A 20,037-nucleotide genomic window follows, 5' to 3' on the forward strand; every position below is an offset into this window, starting at 1 on the left:
ATAACGAAATGTTGTATTTTGGTGAAAATTATAAACATTGAGTGCTTCATTCTATTTAGAAGAGTCCAAAAGTCTCATTTTATCCTCTTCCCATTTTTTTGAACTGTCATGACAACCAAATCTCCCTACTACCTAGCTCAAAACCAATCACAGAGGAAACAATCAACATACCCTTAATTTTATGCCTTTATGCACTCAGAATCCATCAATACCAGTCAACTGACAACTATCAAGAGTATGCTACCAATAACGCCATAATGAAATTCATCATTTTGTACAATTAAAATATAATAATAAAAATGTTTGGTTTTGGTTTAAGAATATACTGATAATGTCAGAAGAACCTAACAACATGGCCCAGGCTCACATATTTTCACATGGAAATAGTCTTCATTTATATCTTACAATTTCTGACCTGAAAATGTTGAGGATAAAAGTCCATTTAATAAAGACCTAGTTCCAAACCTAACATAAACTGAATGAACAATACAAATCATGAGATATATTGAAAGTCAATGGAATTTCAACTTACAAATCACAATAAATATCCCAAGAAGTTATAATGTTCTATGGGAAAAAAATCTAAGTCATCTTTGAACCCTAGAGATGAGATCTACAAATAATTATTTCAAATAAAACCATGGCTAATGTCTATACATTTGTTGAAATGTCAAGCTCTAATACAACTAAAAGTATAATGTCTCCATCTGTTAATATGACAGGAACAAGCTGAGAAATGAAGTCAGAACAACAGTGTATTCTGGTAAAACTAAGAACTTCCTGAAAACCTAGAAAAATATGTCCACAACAGATGGGTCACTTAGAAATGTCTGTCAAACTGAGTACTGTTCTAATTCTCTAAATGAAAATCAGTAGGAGCTGCACTTTCTAAGAGTCTTATGACACTAGGAAGACCAAAGGGGAGGAAATCTGAAGATGAACATACACACATCTGATGTGATTTAAAGTGTCATACTATCAGGTTTCCTGTCAAACATACTATATTCAGGTAAATTCCTTACCAGTTAACTTCTTCACAGGTTGGAGCCGAACACTGATAGACTGATGTGTGAGTAAGGGGGAGGATGGAAGAGAGCGAGACATGCCCTCCATAATCCGAATGTGCTGCATACCTTCACTCACTGGAAGTGGTGGAACAGCGTAGTCTGGCTCAAAAGCACAATCGCTTTCTGTGGAGATGCCACCTGTTAATAGGAAAGGATGGTACAAAAAAGCTGATGAGAACAGAGTCTTCCTTCTTTACTAAAATTTTACTAAAATGTATATTCTAGGATGATTCAGAATAGTCGCCCCCCCCCCCGTGTGTGTGTGTGTGTGTGTGTGTATCACTTATGTTGCAGAATATTTGAATATTTGTTTACACTGTGAAGTGTAAACTTCACAGTCTTTGCAAAGGGGACTTCTGACTGGTTTCATAAAGAGATGAATGGCCAATAGCTAGGCAGGAAGAGGTTTTGTGGGCCTTCCTGGGACTCTGGGAAGAAAAGCGGAGTCACCAGGAAGAAGCAGAGAAGCAGGATGTGCAGGAGGAGAGGTAACAGCCTCAAACCATATGGCAGGATATAGACTTAATAGAAATGGGTTAATTTAAGTTATAAGAACCAGATAGAAACAAGCCTAAGCTATAGGCTGAACTTTCATAATTAATAAGAAGTCTCCATGTCATTATTTGGGAACTAGTTGGTGGAACAAAGAAAGACTTGATACATATGGCATCCAACATGGGGGGCATGTATTTACACATAGAACCTGAGAAAGCTTAAAAATAAAGTTCAAAACATGCAAAAACGCAACCAGACATGACTTCCTAGTCTGGCAATCTCTCAGAGATGAGGCTCCTGGCCATTGCCTGCAGGCTTGAGCTAGCCAGCCCCATATGTAGAGTCATGCAGTGTATTTAATGCTTGTCTCATGCAATCAAAAAGGCTGCAGGCATGCAGTAAAGCAGTCTGGACCAGGGAATCAAGAAAAATCTTCAAACAGATACAGAAAAAAATGGGTATAGACAGCCATAATAAATAACCAAACAAATAAATAACAGTTTCAAGATTAGTAAAGTCTTTAAAGAAAGAGTAAAGTAATATAAAAAAAATAAGCCATGTGAGGATGGGAAAATATTGTAACACAGGGAGTCTGGACCTTATATGGTGCTTTGTTAATTTTGAATTTTTTGAATACTAATGAACAGGGAACAGAACCTGCTGAAAGACACTGGATTGTGGAAGGGACTGCTGAATTAGGGATGTTTGGCTTCAGAATGGAAGTTGGGAAATGGGTTGTGTTGGGGAAGAGGTTGTGCTTTTGTTTCCAAGGGAAATGAAAAGCTATGGATTCCTTCAAAGTTAATCGAGATCAGATCTGACCAGAGGAGACCTCCTGAGGATCTTGGATATAGACATAAGGGAAAAATCCAAGAAAGACTATAGGACAGGTGACATATATGCTGATCCCTCGACATGGGAACAGCTCTGAGACCGGAGGAAACATGACAAATCTTGGTGGCTGCAGAATCCTAATGAGTTATTATTATATTCTTTCATATGACATGGATGGAGATTTATTTTACTGTTTGGTTATACAGTCCAAACAGACTTATAAAGTTGACAGGTGTCTTTTACCTGCTTAAACATAGAACAAAAAATCATCTTTAGCTGACTTGTGTACATCGCACATTCCATGCTTTTGTTAATGCAGATACATATGTTACCTTTAAAAGTTTATGTATTTTCTGAAAAAAGGACCAGATGCCAATAAAGACAAGTATCCCAGGTGATCCAGCCTCTCTGAATGTCTGTTACAGTTTGCTCAAAATTCTGCATCCAAAACAACTTCAAAGCTGCTAGCTGAAATAGTCCAGCCTCACACACTACTCTAGCCAGGACTTCAGACAAGCACTGCACTTTTCTATTACACAGAGATTGGACAACAAATAATACAGCTAGCTCTTCTAGGACTTGACCATTATTCACAATTTTCTCAGGGTCCCTTAAAGATGCCATTGCCCCCAGACAATAAGAAGTATTTTAAGAACACAACGCTCACATTCCCAAGAGGTGGGGTGGGTGGGTTTTGGTCATTTGATGGATGTTTGTCATTGTTTAGTAGGGTTGGTTACAAGTTGTTACTGGTCATGATAAGGGAAGAAACTGAGCAAGGAAAAGTTAGATTCAAGGATCTCTTTCTGAAAAGAAAAGGGATGGGTATAGGAATGATAGAATAAAAGGGTAGATTATTGAATCTACTTTAAACTAAAAAGCAACTATTAATCTCAAATATTTTCATTGGTATGGATTTTTGTATATTGATACAAATTTAAGGTTATTTCTGTTAGAAAATACTGTTTCTACTCTTAAGATATTTTTGCATACTGATACAAATTTAAGGTTATTTTTGTTATACTGTATATATGTTTCTACTCTTGTTTAAGGTATTGTACCTATGCAGCACTTTTAAAAATGCAAAATGTAAAAGAAATGCAGGTTAGTAGTTAGTCATCAATAATCAAACTTGTAATGTTATATATATTTTCAAGGTTAAATAGAGATATATTTTAGATAAACAGGTGGTCTTCACTGTAGAGACCTACAGAATATGGCATTTAAAATGTTTTAATAACCTAAGGCCTTTCACCTAAGTTATAGGCCGAGCTTTCATTAATTAATAAGTCTCCATGTAATTACTTGGGAGCGGGCTGGCGGCACAGAGGAAAGACTCATTACACACACAAATTCATTTGTATATTTACTGAGAGGGAAGAAGGAAGGATGGGTGGACAGAAGGAAAGAAAGAGGTAAGGGAGAAAGGAAAAGAGAGAAAAGAAAGAGAGAAAACACATAGAAAGACTGAGTCTTACACGGATATCCCTCATAAGATTAAATAAAGACAATAGTAGATTGCTAGGACTGCAAAAACAAACACATCTTAGAGAAGATGCCATGATAGGTCTCCATATACTCATTTATGTAAGTGTGCATATATAGCATCTGGCCATTAATTAACAGTAACACATACACATTGAACAAGATGTATCAGAAAAATCATGCAAGAAAAATCATGGGGATATAACTCATGGGCAGAGTGCTTGCTTCACATGCTCGAGGCCCTAGGTTCAATCTTTAGTACTGAACAAATAAGTAAATGTAAAAGATAGATAGAAAAAGAGAGAAGAACAAGGGGGAAAGCCAAATAAGCCAGAAATCTGACAAAAAATACAATGTGTTGTCAAACAAATTATAGCATTTAAAGGAGTCTGTTTAATATGTTAAGAAACTAAATGTTTAGAATTTTAGAGTGTTAAAAAATGAAATTTAAATTTAGATGAATTTGAAAGCAGATTTACATAGAAGAGAGAACTAGAAATCTGAAAGATGTGTTGGTAAAACTTAGAATGATAACTAGAACGTCAAAAGAACAAAAAAGAAGGCTGATGAGATGGTTTGGCAAGTACAAGCACTTGCCACTAAGCCTGACCAACTGTGTTCAATCCCCAGGAAGCACATTGGAAGAACAGATCCAACTCCTGCAAGCTATCCTCTGACCACCAAATCCATACTGTGGGCACGTATGTGCCCATGCATACGAAATATTTTTTAAAGACTTAATTTTACAGAGAATGGAAATGGATAAATGCTGTGGGATGGTCTGTATGTCAAATTGCTCTGATTGGTCAATAAATAAAACACTGGTTGGCCAGTGGCCAGGCAGGAAGTAGGTGGGACAAGGAGAGAGGAGAATTCGGAGAAGCGAAGGCTGAAGCAGAGAGACACTGCCAGCTGCCACCATGACCAGCAGCATGGGAAGACACTGGTAAGCCACCAGCCATGTGGCAAGGTATAGATTTATAGAAATGGGTTAATTTAAGATATAAGAACAGTTAGCAAGAAGCCTGCCACAGCCATACAGTTTGTAAGCAATATAAAATATGTCTCTGTGTTTACTTGGTTGGGTCTGAGCGGCTGTGGGACTGGTGGGTGACAAAGATTTGTCCTGACTGTGGGCAAGGCAGGAAAACTGTAGCTACAGATAAATGGTACCAAAAGCATGAGCAAGAGAAAAATGAATAAACTGGATTTAAATACAAAACAAAAAACCATTTTGTGTATCAAAGGCTGTTATTAAAGGGGTGAATATAAAATTCTCAGAATGGGAAAATATTTGCAAATATTTCTGATATGAGTCTAAGGTCTAGAATATACAAAGAATTCTTATAACTCAACAACACACATACACGCACACACCAATTAAAAATTGGGCAAAGGACTTTTACAAAGGATTTATAAATGGCCCCTCTGCATGTCAAAAGATATTGAACAATCTTTCTATAAAAGTAAATCAAAGTCAAATGAGACCCTTCTTTATAGTCACTAACATAGATGCCACTTTTAAGAACAAAAAAGTATAAATACTTTAAAAATGGGCCAGTGAGAAGGCTCAGTAGGTGAGAATCCTTGCTGCCAACCCTGATGACCTGAACTCAGTTCTCAGAACCCACATGGCGGAAAGAGAAAACTCACTTCTGCTGGTTGATCTTGACATGGGTGTGTATATTGTACAGCATGTATCTTGTTTGCATTACAGTATGTGAAATTTATGTATGTTTGTGTTATAGTATGTGTATTGTAGTGCAATCAAGAATGAGCAGGCATTTAGCTCTAACCACTTATTTTTCAGTCCACAAGTATTGAAATCATGGTTAGTTTCTTCCCTTACCAACCTTTTGCAATGTATGACTAACAGTTCTGCAGATTACCAATCCAAATAATCAAAAATAATTGGTAGAAATATAGAGAAACTGAACCACCATACTAACGGCAGGAGGGAAAAATGATGTAGCTTCTGTGTAAAACAGGTGGCTCATCAAAAAGTTAAACACAAAATCACATATAACTCAATTCTTCCATGTATATTGCCAAAAGCACTGAAAACAGATTTACAAACAAAACTTAGATATAAATGTTTGCAGAAGCATTATTCATAATAGTCAAAAAGTAGAAACAACCCAAAATGTGTCATAAACTAATAAATGGATAAGCAAAATGTGATATAATATTTTGCATAAATATTATTTAGTATCAAAGGGACGATGGCCTAACAAATGCTCTATAGTTGAAAAAATCTTGAAAGCATAACGCTCAGTCAAAGAAGTCACAAAAAGCCACATACTATATGATTTTGCTTATGTGAGATGCTCTGGAGAGATGAATCAAGGAAGACAAAAAAGCAGACTGTAGTTTTCAGAGTATCCTAGGAAAAAGGAGGGGACAGCTGCTCAACAGGCCTGGTGTTTTCTTTTGGAGTGATGGATGAAAGAGCAGTGATGCTTGTATAGCACAGTGAATATGCTAAGAGCCACTGATGGTACATACACTTGGAAATAGTTGAGTTTTATGGTATGTGAATTGTGGTGCCATGAAGAATGACACAGGTATTTACCCCTGACCACCTATTTTTTCAGTCTAGAAGCCTAGAAATCATTGCTGATTTTTTTCCCTTACCAACTCTTTGCAACACATGACTAACAGTTCTGCAGATTACCAATCCAAAATATATTTCAAAATGCCATATTCTACCTACTTTCCTACTACTACCTTAGTCCTGACCACTACTAATGTGCCAAAAATCTTCAGGAGGCAGAAATCTAGAATTTATTCCTTATCCTTGGATTTTAGGAATTTGACTAGGATATTGAAACTTTATTTCTTCTTAGTCTCTGATCACCGTGTGTAGTATGTTCTATTTTCCCTCCCCCTGCCTGATCAGGTGGAGAGTGTATCTCCTAGACCTATTTTTCAAGTCTGTTTTTCTAACATTAGGTTTCTAATTACTGGGCTTCATGAACATATCTGAAATTGATTAAACAAAATTATACTATTTTACAGATTTGTAAGTAAAGAGGTATTCCATTAGAGAGTAATTCACAAATTAAAGAATCCTAAAATCAGCACTACATTTTTTAATAAAGGAATATATTCAAAATGCTGCATTTCGTTTGGTGAAGTACCATTTTCACTTACACTGTTCCACTGTTAAAAATGAGCTGATAATTTTAGGATCTGATAATCCTCCTTAAGGAATCATAGTGCAATTACTCCAGTTTGGCTGTCCTAGTTCATTTCTCTGCTTAGAAACGTTTTCTTTTTATCTTCTTTGTCCTATAAAATTATGCTTTGAACTCATTGATGCTACAAACAAAATCTAAAAATATATGCTTCAAGTAAAATGTTGATGAGTATTAACAGAATTTGGCTGTATCGTAGCTTCTCTTAAATAACCAGCAATCTCAAAATTGCAACAGAAAACAAACCTACTTTATTCTTATGAATCTGCAGTTTGACTGTGGACAGCTGGTATACATTGAGCTCAATAGTACCAGGCTAGTCACCAGATGGGGTTCTGTACCCCATCAATGTATCATTAATGGTGGGCCTAGCTACTGAATGGACAAGTGAAAACATGGCGTGCTATATAGAGAAACAGAGGGCTTTTCTACTAGGGAACTGTAGATTGAGCTCTGAAAAGAGTGAGACCAAATAAGGGTGTGAATACACATGGAGGTTGGAACAGACAGGTAAAGTCAGAGCACAAGGGATCACTTGGTGCCCCACTTTTGTCCTAAGGGTGGAGGATAGGGTGGTAACAGGAAGAACAGACTACTGTTCAGGCATTCCCCACACCCAGGTATCATACTGGAATAAGGTCTCTGGTACAAGGGTGCATCACAGGTGGACCAAAGGCTCACAGTGAGACAACTGGACAGTGGTTCCTACACCAGCTGTGTTGCTGGGCTTGCATATGCAGAACAACTGACAAGCATTCAACCTATCAGAGGTCTCAGCAACCAGCAAGTTCCAACTGAAAGTGCAAGGTGAGGCTCAGTGTGAAAATTGTCATTTCTGGTCGAACCTGGTCAGAAAAAAGAAAGCAAGTCACTATCCTGTAGTTTATCTTCTTGGGAGGGGGCAGCAAAGTGTCTCCATTATCCACTTAATATTCGTCTATTTGATCTGCTTGAGTTTTATTCGGATTTTTTGTTTTGCTCACTATTTGTGCTACTATTTTGTTCCCCATCATTATTACCTCTCATTATTCTATCCATATTCTTCTTTCCTATCTTGCCTTTTCTCTCTCCTTTCCTTTCGCTATCCCTTAGTTTGTATTATTATTATTATTTGCTAATACTTTTACCTTTGGTAACTTTTATATCCTTAAGTTTTCATACAAGCATGTATTGTAGCTTAAATATGAAATAATTACCACAAGCTCATGTGTTAAAAGTCCTGATAGCTCTCTATTTGGTGAATATTCTGGAAATTTCAAGAGCTAGGGCCTATATGAAGAAGGTAGGTAACTGAGGTCCCTGGCCTTTTCTGTCTGTCTTGAGTTGATTAACTCTCCTTTGCCACAGCCTACCACTGCCAAAGTGTTCTGCTCTACAATACAACCAGAAAAGTGGAGCCAAGTGTCCAATGACTCATTTCTCTAAAACATGAGCCAAAATAAATGTTTCATGACTTAAAATGTTTCTGTCTGAAAACAGGTCACAGCTCTACAAAAGTAATACAATACCTAAGATTAGTACTAATAATATGAACATCAATGTAATACCTTGGCCCTTTTTTTTTTCTACCCTTGGGGGGTATAGATGTTTCCAATTGCTTTTTACAATATTTAAATATCTGGTTTTTGAGTTGTTATAACTGCAATCTGATTTCTCTTTTGAGTGGAAAGAACAGGCTACTAACCAAGAAGACCCTTATGAAAATTAGAGGATACATTCATTCCAAAAGATACAGATATCACTAAGTAGAAATACAAGAAATATTATGAAGTAACAGAATATCACTTCTTCAGAAGTTCACAGCTCCTTGGTAACCAAATCTAAACACATGCAAATAGCTGAAACAACAAAGAATTTAAAAGTCTAATTTTTAAAATGATCAATGACCTCAAAGAGAAGATGAATAGAACAAAGAAGTCAATTCAAGATTTAGATGAGAAATTCACCAATGAGATAGAAACAGCAGAGAGAGAAAATCTTGGTAATGAAAGGCTTTTTTTAGGGAAGGTGATTTTGAGACAGGGTCTCACTATGTAGTTCTGGTTGTTCTAAAACATATTTTGTAGACCAGGGTTGCCTCAAACTCACAGAGATCTGCCTGCCTCTGCCTCCTAAGTGCTTGGATTAAAGGCATGTGCCACCATAACCGGTTGGAAATAAAAAAAAAACCAATGAATCAAAATTTTAAAAATCAATGGAATATCGCCAATAGAATATTGGAGATTGAAGACAAGGTTGTGAAATTATTACATTCAATGGCTTTAGAGTTAAGAAGAGAAGAAAGGGGTTACAGAATTGGCCTCCATGACTAAAAAAAGACATAAGCCCAAGCATGTGTTGGGGGAGGGGCCGAGGGTGGTAGTGGTGTCCCTGAATGGAGGCCTAGTAGAGAGGCCATTGTGTGAAGCTGTGAAGTTGAAGCCTGGATTTCCTTGGAGACCCCAAGATGTTGGAGATGCAGAGCCCTGGGACACCTGCTAAGGAGAGCTTCAAACAGGAAGTGGAACCAGCCCCAAGAGAAAGAAGTGTGTTGCAGTCAACAAAGCTGAAAGGAGTTGGAGATCTGAGGAGCACATTAATATCAGACATGAGATGCAGAGTTTGGAGTTTGTCCAGCTGGTTTTCAGTCTTCCTTTGATCCAATATTTCCTCATTATGCTTCCTTCCCTATGTTTTGAAAAGGTAATGCAATATTCTGCATTATTAGGGAGTGTCTATGGGATCCCAATGACAAACGACTGAAAATTGGCCCTGGGCTTTTTATTTGATAGCCTATTGTATCTGTAAGAGTCACCTCTACCCTAATTATACGAAACTAAAAAATGTTATTAAAGCACTGCCATAATTTAAGCTATAAGAAAAGTTAGCAAGAAGCCTGCCACGGCCATACAGTTTATAAGCAATATAAGTCTCTGTGTTTACTTAGTTGGGTCTGAGCGGCTGTGGGACTGGCAGGTGACAAAGATTTGTCCTGACTGTGGGCCAGGCAGGAAAACTCTAGCTACAAAGCACATTATAGGCTAGGTCATAAAATAAGTCTTAATAAATACAAAAAATTTAAAGAAATTTTGTATTGTACCATATAACAATGGAATAAAACTAGAAATTAGAATCAAGGGAAGTCTACAGATTCTATACAAACACGGAGACTGAATCGTGTACTTTTGAAATAAAATTGAGACCTTAAGTAATGGGGCAAATTTTGAAATTCCTATAATCAAGTGAAAATGAAATACCACTTATATATGTCTGTGGGATATTGTGAAGACAGTTCTAAAAGGATTTATGAGTATCTACATTAAAAAAAATTAGTGATATCAAATAAATAGTCTAATGATGTAAATAAGGTTTTAGCAAGTCAAATCCAAAATTATTGTAGTAGGTGAAAAGATAGAATGAATTATCAGAGTTGAAATTATTGAAACAAATGTGTCCTAGAAAGAACAGCATAAAGGATCAACAAAAATAAGAGCTGACTCTTTAAAAGGATACAAAAGATTGACAAAATGAATGCCAGCTAACCAAAAGAAACAAGAGTGGATAACAACAGGTACCACCAAGAACCAAGGATCACTGTGGAATATTTAAATTTTTATATAGTCCAATAACTTATAAAAACAACTTTAAAAATGGAACATTTGATACAGATGACCTACCAAACAACTCAAACAGATCAAACCTCAATGAGATAGAAACAGTAATCAGATATCACCCAAAGGAGAGAGAGTCTAGAACAGACACTGATGAATTCTAGTAGACCATTAAATAGAAAGGGGGGGAATACTTCCAAGATCACTTTACAAAGCCAACATTACCTTAATGTCAAAAGCACATTGAGAACAGGCAGAATGTTGTGGCTCACAGCTGTAATCTCAGCACTTGGGAGAGTAAAACAGGAGCAATGGGCCGGGCGGTGGTGGCGCACACCTTTAATCCCAGTACTCGGGAGGCAGAGCCAGGAGGATCTCTGTGAGTTCAAGGCCAGCCTGGGCTACCAAGTGAGTTCCAGGAAAGGCGCAAAGCTACACAGAGAAACCCTGTCTTGATAAACCAGAAAAAAAAAAAAAGAAAGAAAAAAGAAAAAAGGAGCAATGCTATGAGTTTAAGGCCATCCTGGACTAAAAGTAAGTTTCAGATCTATGTAAGCTAAAGAATGAGATCCTATCTCCCCCTCTGCATCCACCCATCAAAGACAAAACCAAAAAGAAAATTTAGATGAACACAGATAGAAAAATCTTCAATAAAATACTGGTCCCCTGTAATCAACAACACACTAGACAGATGAGTCACCATGATCAAATTGGTTGTGTTCAAGCAATGCAAGGATAAGTCAACATGTGCAAGTCAGTAAATGTAACACAGTACATAATTAAAATCAAAGACAAAGTCACAACACAATTTAAACAGATGCAGAAAAAAGAAAAATAAATAAATAAAACCATCCCTTTAGGTTTAACATTACTTCATGACAAAAGTACAGAAGGAACTACAAGTTAAATAAAGGCTATTTCACACAGATGCCTATAGCGAACATGAAATGGACTGAAGAATGGAAAGTATTTTATTTAAATTTAAGAACACAATAAAGGTGTCTACTTTCTCCACTCTTACTCATAAAGTACTTTAATTATTGGACAGAACAAAAGACAAGAGAAAGATACAGAGGTGACAGAAATAAGAGGTGAAATTATGCTTATTTATAGACAATATCATCCTTCATTCAAAGACACAAAAAATTAATCTAGAAAATTCTTTGATCTAATAAACATATAAACACTTTTAGCCAAGTAGCAGGACAAAAACAGCATATGAAAATAAGTAGTTTCTGTATATACTAATATGTAACTCACTGAAATTCAAGTCAGGTAACAATCCACTCAAAATAACCATAAAACAAAAAACTTGAAGACATTAAAGACCCCTCTATAATGAAAACTACAAATCACTTGAGAAAGAAATTGAAGATACTAGAAGATGGGAATGTATCCATAAAGGAAGATGAGAAGAAAATTTTTTAAAAGGCTTTTATTACCAAAAGTACCAAATGTACAGATTCAGTGCAATTGCCATCAAAATGTCAATAATATTCTTCATATAAATGAGGGAAAAAACTTCCAATAGAAAAAAATCATATGGATCTACAAAGACTTCAAATAGTTAAAATAATTCTGCACAAAAAGAATAATAAGGAAAACTGTATGACACTGGCACAAATACAGACTCAGACCAAAGAGAAGACCCAGAAATAAACGAACACGGTTATAACCATCTAATTCTTTATCAGGATGTCAAAAACTCACACAGACAAAAGAAGCCTCTTTAACAAATGATGCTAGAAAAGCTATATACATGCAAAAGACTGACACTAACTCCTTTCTTGTACTCCAATAGCTCAGGAAATAACAGCAGGAACTAACAAATGAGACTTGTAACATTTAAAAGTTTCTGTACAATGAAGTAAACAATTAAAAATCAAGAGCTATCCTACAGAATTGGATATACAGAATATACAGAATTTAATAAAAAATTAATTAAACACTAAAAGAGAGCAAATAACCCCTTTTATTTGAAGTCACTTTTAAATGAAATAAAAATAGAAAATGTTTTTTAAAACGCTCACTATCTTTAACCATCAGGGAAATGTAGATCAAACTACATGTAGATTCCACATCACCCCAGTCAGAATGGCTGTCATCAAGAAAACAACCCTAACAACCCTAATATTTACATTGAGTGGAGTCTGGCTAATCCCTGTGAAATCATCAACATAGCTTTCCTAGGATCGCAACACAAAGCACTTTCTTTGTTAATGACACTAATCTCCTTAACAGACCACCTTCCTTACAACACTTGAAACACTCCTTACCTGGACAAAATGCACATTTTTCAAATTGTTGCAGTCTGCTTGTTGCTCTTAATTCTTTTTTCACACCTGGCTAAAAGCAGTCAGTAATAACTACACAGTCTGAATGCTACACTATCTCAATGTTTTCTCTACCAAATTAATCCACTGCTTTTAATTTAATCTTAACTAAAGTTTTAGTACACACAGAATATAGACCAATTCTTTACTAGAATATCAAATTCTCTCTAGGCTGATTCTCAGTAGTCTTCCTTCTCACCTGAAACTTCGCAAATCTGCCCGGCAGTGTCTAACATCGCTAGTGTTCTGGTCTCCTGAGGTCCCACTAGAATCACCATGTAAACTCTGGTTACAATTTTCTAGCCTTTCCAACTTTGCAAATTCCTCCTGCAAAGTGGTTCCAAGGCTTAAGAATCACACATAAGGTTCAGTCATAACAACCACCCTTCACTTCTTTGGAACCAATTTTCTGTATTGGTTATTTTTTTTGTATGAGATAACTTAAAGGAGGAAAGATTTAGGGGTGCTCATGGTTTCAGAGGGTTCAATGCCTAGCGGTTAGGCCTCATACACTTGGGGCAGAACATCACGGCTGGTAGGAATACGAGATAGAGGACACTGACACTACCTCATGGCAGACAAGAAGCAGAAATTGAAGTAACTGGAGACTAGGGAGAACCTTCAAAAGGTTCCTGCTCAGTGACCTATCTCCTTGAACTAGTCCCCACTCCTTAAAATTTCTAAAATCTCTAAAGCAGGATCACCAGCTAGGGACCAAGTATTCAAACTACATATTCTAACTACAAAAAAAAAAAAATAAAATAAAATAAAAAAAAAATCTAAATGGAGTGATATCATATTCATGGGTCTAAAGATTCCAAGCCATTATATCAATTTTTCTCAAAAGTGATTTATAGTTATAAAGCAGTACCAATGAGAATTTAACAGGATTTTTTTTAAAAGAAATTCATAAGCTACTTTAAAATGTAGACACACACACACACACAAAGAAAAGAAATGAGAGCATCAAAACAATTTTTAATAAAGAAAACAAAGCTGGCAGCCTTGTATATAATTTTAAGATTTAGTATAAATTTACAGTAATCCAAAGAATATGCAGTACTGGAAAAAATGGACACTAAATTAATGAACTATTAACTCCACAAAAAGACCCACATTTCAATGGTTTGGATATGATTTGTTTCCTAAAAGTTCTTATGCTAGAAGGTTGGTCTCCCATGTATTATCACCATGTAATGGTAATAAAAGATGGTAGGACCCATAAGAAGCAGAAGTTAGTAGAAGATGATTAGGGGCATAATGACATTTGTGAGAAGATTAATGAGAATCTGGCAAGAACTGGCTAAAAAAACAATAGTCATGAGAATAGATTGCTATAAAAGGGCAAGACTGGTCCCACTCTTCAATTTTTTTGCTTCTACCATTGCCTATCCCCTTCTCTCTTGCATATTGCTACTACCCGGTACCCTCACCATGTTGTGATGTAGACACACACACACATATCATATTAGATGCAGTATTATTTGGACTTTCCAGCATTATAAAAATCAGCAATATTTTTAGGTCTGTCTGAGAAATAAAGTTACAATGTAAACTTCTTTGCCTAAAGTTGAAGATGCAGACAAGAAAGCACAGTATTGACTTAACAGAGCACAAACCTCAGCAAGGTACCTAAATACAAAGTACAAAAAATTATAACTTAGAAATTATTGAAGTCTCCATGGAGTCAAGCCTGAGGGATTCAGTTTTGGAAACCTCCCCATTCTGTTGTGTTTTACTTATAGGAGCTTTATGAAGTTTTCAAAATGGATATTGAAGTAAAAACTCCTTTGCCCTTCCAGCAGAAGAAAAAAAAATACCCATTTTGAAATCTACCAAAGCACATTCTTTCTAACAAAACATGCCAAAACTAGAGCTTAATCAATCTGGTGGAAGGCAAACTCAACTCTTGACTTCCACACAGGAGAAGGAAAATACTCTACTACAGCCCTATCTGGGTATCGTGTTCTATCTGATGAGAAGAAAAAGAAAATGGAAAAGCAAGCAACCAAGCAGACCAAAAAACAAACAAAACTGTATAGAAGGAAGTGTCCAATGAAAGTGTGTAAGATCATCAAAAGACTAAATATGAACCAGAGAACAAATAACTGTTTTCTTTGCTATACACCTGAACACTGTAAACACTAAAGGTGTATGCAACCCTTTAATACAGTTCCTCATGTTATGGTGACCCCCCAACCATAAAATTATTTTTTACTACTTCATAACTGTGATTTTGCTACTATTATGAACTGTAACATAAATATCTGTGTTTTCCAATGGTTTTAGGCAATCCCTGTGAGGTCATTCGACCTCCAAAAGAGTTGTGACCCACAGGTTGAGAACCACTGTCTTAGACCAAATGTACTAATTTCTTAATGGACAAATCTGTCAAACTTCTTACAAAAAGAAATGAGGACTCTAAAAAAGCTTTTACAAAAAACAAAACCTTCTTTGGCCTCAGGAATAGGAAAAGGGATTGTATTAATAAACTTTCTGTTACTTGTACAAAAATATCTAAGATACTCAACATAATAGAGGAACAGGCTTATTTTGGCCCCTGGTTTTGATTCACTACTCTGATTTCCAAATGCAGTAGGTCACTTGTGGAATTTACCTACATAACTTCATAAATGTTTAAATTAAACAAAGATCCCAAAATGAAAATTCTGAATCTGTGAGATGAACATGATCATGTTGTTGGACATCAATAAAAAAACAAACAAACAAACAAAAAACCCAACATTCTCCTTAGTATTTAAATAAAACCCAAGTGGTATAAAAATGTATAGGATAAAATCTTGTATAAACTGACATATGAAGATACAGGAAAATCTCAACTTGAAAGGGAAAAGTCTTAGATGCAAACTCTAAGATGGTACAGACGATGAAATTAAAAAACTTTAAGGCAACTATTATTAATAATGCTCAATAAATAAAGGCAGATATTTCTGTTATGACTACAAAGATATACTTAAAATTCAGCATGCATTGCACTATTTAGAACACACTAACTAGTCTTTCTATCAGTCACATTTCAGATGCTACACATTGCCAAACATTACATACTGCACCATGAAATTTGGTTCTATCTATAAAACAAAGTCCAATCAGTTTCCAGAAGGTAAAGTACAAAGTGTCATCTAACACCAAGGGTAGAAACACACAAAGGTGATTAACTACTATAACTTCCCCATTCAACTCTCCATAAGAGGCCTGTATGGAAGACAGACAAATCTTGGGGAATGGCTATTACTTTTTAAAACTTATTTATGTTGCAACTCTTACAACTGCTGTTTTCGATGTGTTATGTTAATGAAGCAGATCAACAGATCCCTGATACCTAGTTTACATTTGACGGCCTGAAATGAAACCATTAAAAAATGTATTTAGGTACACCATCACTGTTCTACTTCCTATCAATTCTGTGGCTCTAAGTAATAAACTATTCACATGCCTTTTTATTCCATAGGGCATTATGTTTGTCTACTACACTGGTAATATGTCTATTAGACTTACTGAGCAAGAAGCAGGAACTAATTGTGATAATTTGACAAGGTCCTTATTGTAAAACCTGAGGTAACTCTCAGGACAGACTTTTAACATTTAGAGACGGAAAATGCCATCCTCTGCAAAGAACTATTATCCTTCAAAACAAGCAAGTGAACAAACAACAATAAATAGTTCTAGTTCAGCTCTGCTCCTTAGAATGAATGTTTGGTCATTACTATCATGCTACCATGTACGTAAGGCAACCAAGTAAGTATTTCTAGACCAACAAAGCAATATGGTTGGATGTGCAATGCATCACTTCATCAGAAGATCTAGAATCAAATGTAATTTAGATGAATAAGTGGCCCAAATGTGCATGGTATCTACTTCTGCTATACCACTTATTCTAAATACGTGATTCTCATGATCATTTACCTGACATGTAGATGATATCAGCCCCACTCTAGGGAGGAAAGGTCATTGTGAAGAAAAACATTCCTAATGGCAGAAACTTGAGCTAGGCACATGGTTGTTCTTTCATTTTTAAGGAAATTGACAGGTTGTTAGATACTGACTAGTAGACAGTGTTGAATGGTTTAAGAGGTTATTTGGGACTTGGAAGAATACATAAAGTGATAACAAAAAGATTTGGGGATGAGAAATGAAGAAAGAAGTCTCTGAAAGATCACAAACTATAAAAGTAATCCATGTCCCATGTAAATGCCGGCAAAGAGTTAAGTGGTCACATACAACAGCAGGAAGCACCACCTCCTTCCGGCCCTATAGACCAAGGTCATGAGCAGAGCAAATACCACTACATTTCCCCCTTTTGTCTAAATAAAAAGGTTCTAAACTTAATGCAAACTATATACAATAAGAATGATTATCAAGTATTATCCAGGAAAAACAAAGGGTAAAAGCATAAACAAAAATGGAACTACAACCAACAAGAGCATCATCAAACAAGAAAGACATGCTCAATGTCCAGATCATAGGTAAATGGCAAATTACCGAGATTACTCCAATAGCTGTCCTATCATGAAGATTCTAACTCTAGTACTAATATGTTCTAGCTAAGACATGAGAAGATTATAACTATAACTACCTAGTCTTCATCAAAGACCTAAAAAGGAACATAATAATACCTGAGAAAATGGAAAACGCAAGCAAGCAATTTCCGAAATTCCTGCGAGAAGAGACAGAGAGAAGGAACTGCTTAACACAGCAGACAAACAACCTGATTTAGGGACTCAACCAATCTCTTTATCCACTCACTACCTCTGCCCAGTGGACTCATTAAGGAGGCAGAATTTAAACATACATTCAACAGGATGGATTGCATCAACACTAAACTGATAGCCATAGCAAAGTGTACAATTTGGCAGGGCTCAACACATACACTGGTGATCAGCTAGGTAAATAAATTCAATACATGTTATCATTCATGGCATGATCTGTGAGCTACCTCTCTGTTCCTTCCTAGCTCTTAGTAATTTCCCCTACCTAATAATTCTATGTATTTTAAGTAAATTTTGATACTTTATCTACCATATATACATTTTATAGGGTTAAGTTTTCAAGTTGTCTTATTCTGCCCCCTTGTGGAAAACAGCTCTTTTTCCTTTTACTGTGAATAAAACATTAAATCCAACTTGCTCCTCCAATGACATAAAATACGTATTGATTCTATAATAATTTTACTTTAGATTTTACTAATAGGCTCCTTCCTCAGCCTTTGCCATCTAACTGTCCATGGCTATCCATTAAGAATTATATCTCAAGCCGGGCGGTGGTGGCGCATGCCTTTCTTTAATCCCAGCACTCGGGAGGCAGAGCCAGGCGGATCTCTGTGAGTTCGAGGCCAGCCTGGTCTCCAAAGCGAGTTCCAGGAAAGGCGCAAAGCTACACAGAGAAACCCTGTCTCGAAAAACCAAAAAAAAAAAAAAAAAAAAAGAATTATATCTCGAAAAACCAAAAAAAGAAAAAAAAAGAATTATAGGGAGTTTTCCCCAGGTTTCTGTGATTATCTCTTATCAGAAAAACTCAGATACTACTTTAAATCAAAGTATTTCTTCTATACATTCAATATAATTTTCAACCTTTTTAGTGGCCAAGTTTTTATTCCTTTTCTTTCATAAATATGGATAAGTAAGGAGTGACTTTTACAAGGTTTCTATTGCTGTTTAGACAAATTATCATAATGCTAAGTAGTCTAGCATGTTCGGACACAAAATGTGCTTGGAACTGCAAATTACAAAAGATTATAAATAACTTATTACAAATAATTTTGGAAATTTAAACACAGGTGAGGAAATGGTAGGATACATTATTGGTTACTTACACTACATATGATTGTATCAATTTTAAGAACCAGTTTCAGGATATTCTATAGGGATGGCCATGTTATATTGCTTAAAAGAGAACAGGAAAATGAAAACTTTAAAATATTCAAACTAATTTATGCAGGTATGTATCTATATACCCTTGCATATGCCAGTATGAGCTCAGAGAAACATATAAAATAATGATGATGGGATAATTTTTAGGCAAGTGAAAGAACACTTGCTTCTTAAAAGTTTTTTTTCAGCTAATGAGATTATAACATTAGAAACTAAGTATGGCTAGTACACCAACAAACATTCTAATACACATCTAACATCCCAAGATCATAAAGAATTATTGGCTAGAGGGCAAATTTCAAGTTTAGTTTTGTGAAAAGTATTATAGTGAAAACAATCAGCAAAAATGAATTTCAGAAGTACAAGAGGACTGCACATAAAGATGTTTCAAGAGAACTTATCATGTAAGTTCAGATCTCCCAAATTCAGCCAATAGCAAACAAATCCACAATTTAAATATCACAATGAAGAGTTCTAAATACATACTACCAACAGGCATACTTGGTGCTTGTTTACAAATACCAGCACTCAAGAGGCAGAGGCAGCAGGTTCTCAGCAAGTCAAAGTCATTCTGGTCTATCACATAGCAAGTTTCAGGTCAGCCAGGCTACAGAGGAAGAGCCTGTCTCACAAAAAAAGAAACAAACCAATAAAAAAACCCAAAACATGTATTTCCTTATGGAAAATAATGCTATCTAGGTATGGTGATACAATTTCCACCAACTACATGGCAGTTCATAACTGCCTGAACTCCAGTTTCAGGAAATTCAATGCCCTCTTCTGGCCTCTGCACAAACTGGGCACATATGTGGCATACAGACATACATGCAGGCAAACGTCCACACCATATAAAATAATAATAAAGTCATAGAAAACAGAAAGTAAATTCAATTAGATGGAGAAAATTGTAGCCAAGATCAGAGCATGTATATGAAGATACAACATAACTGTAGTCCAGTGTATTATCAGGTCTGGCTTAAGCATAAAAGGGAAAAATGTAAGGACTAACATCCACGGACAATATGAGTAAATAGAGCACAAGCAGTCAGGCTCGTTTCCCATCTACCACATATATGTGGTTAACAAAAGACATCAGAGGTTTCTCTGGCCCTAAACTGAATTAGAGAGTATGGGTATGTCTGAGA

At 35.9% G+C, this 20,037-nt stretch overlaps 1 protein-coding gene across 11 annotated transcripts in view; it reads right to left on the minus strand.

The window, feature by feature from the left end:
* The window catches only part of Tanc2 (tetratricopeptide repeat, ankyrin repeat and coiled-coil containing 2), a 326,078-nt gene that overhangs the window by 204,946 nt on the left and 101,095 nt on the right, over nucleotides 1–20,037 (minus strand). For 8 of the 11 annotated variants that reach the window (XM_028865155.2, XM_028865157.2, XM_028865154.2 and 5 more), the window contains one exon: nucleotides 1,023–1,205. In XM_028865155.2, coding sequence (XP_028720988.1) covers nucleotides 1,023–1,205 — 183 coding nt within the window. The remainder of the gene's footprint in view (nucleotides 1–1,022; nucleotides 1,206–20,037) is intronic. The other 3 variants (XM_028865161.2, XM_028865160.2, XM_028865156.2) reach the window with 1 other exon arrangement.

Source organism: Peromyscus leucopus, chromosome 8b, assembly GCF_004664715.2.
Source record: "Peromyscus leucopus breed LL Stock chromosome 8b, UCI_PerLeu_2.1, whole genome shotgun sequence".
Lineage (NCBI taxonomy): Eukaryota > Metazoa > Chordata > Mammalia > Rodentia > Cricetidae > Peromyscus > Peromyscus leucopus.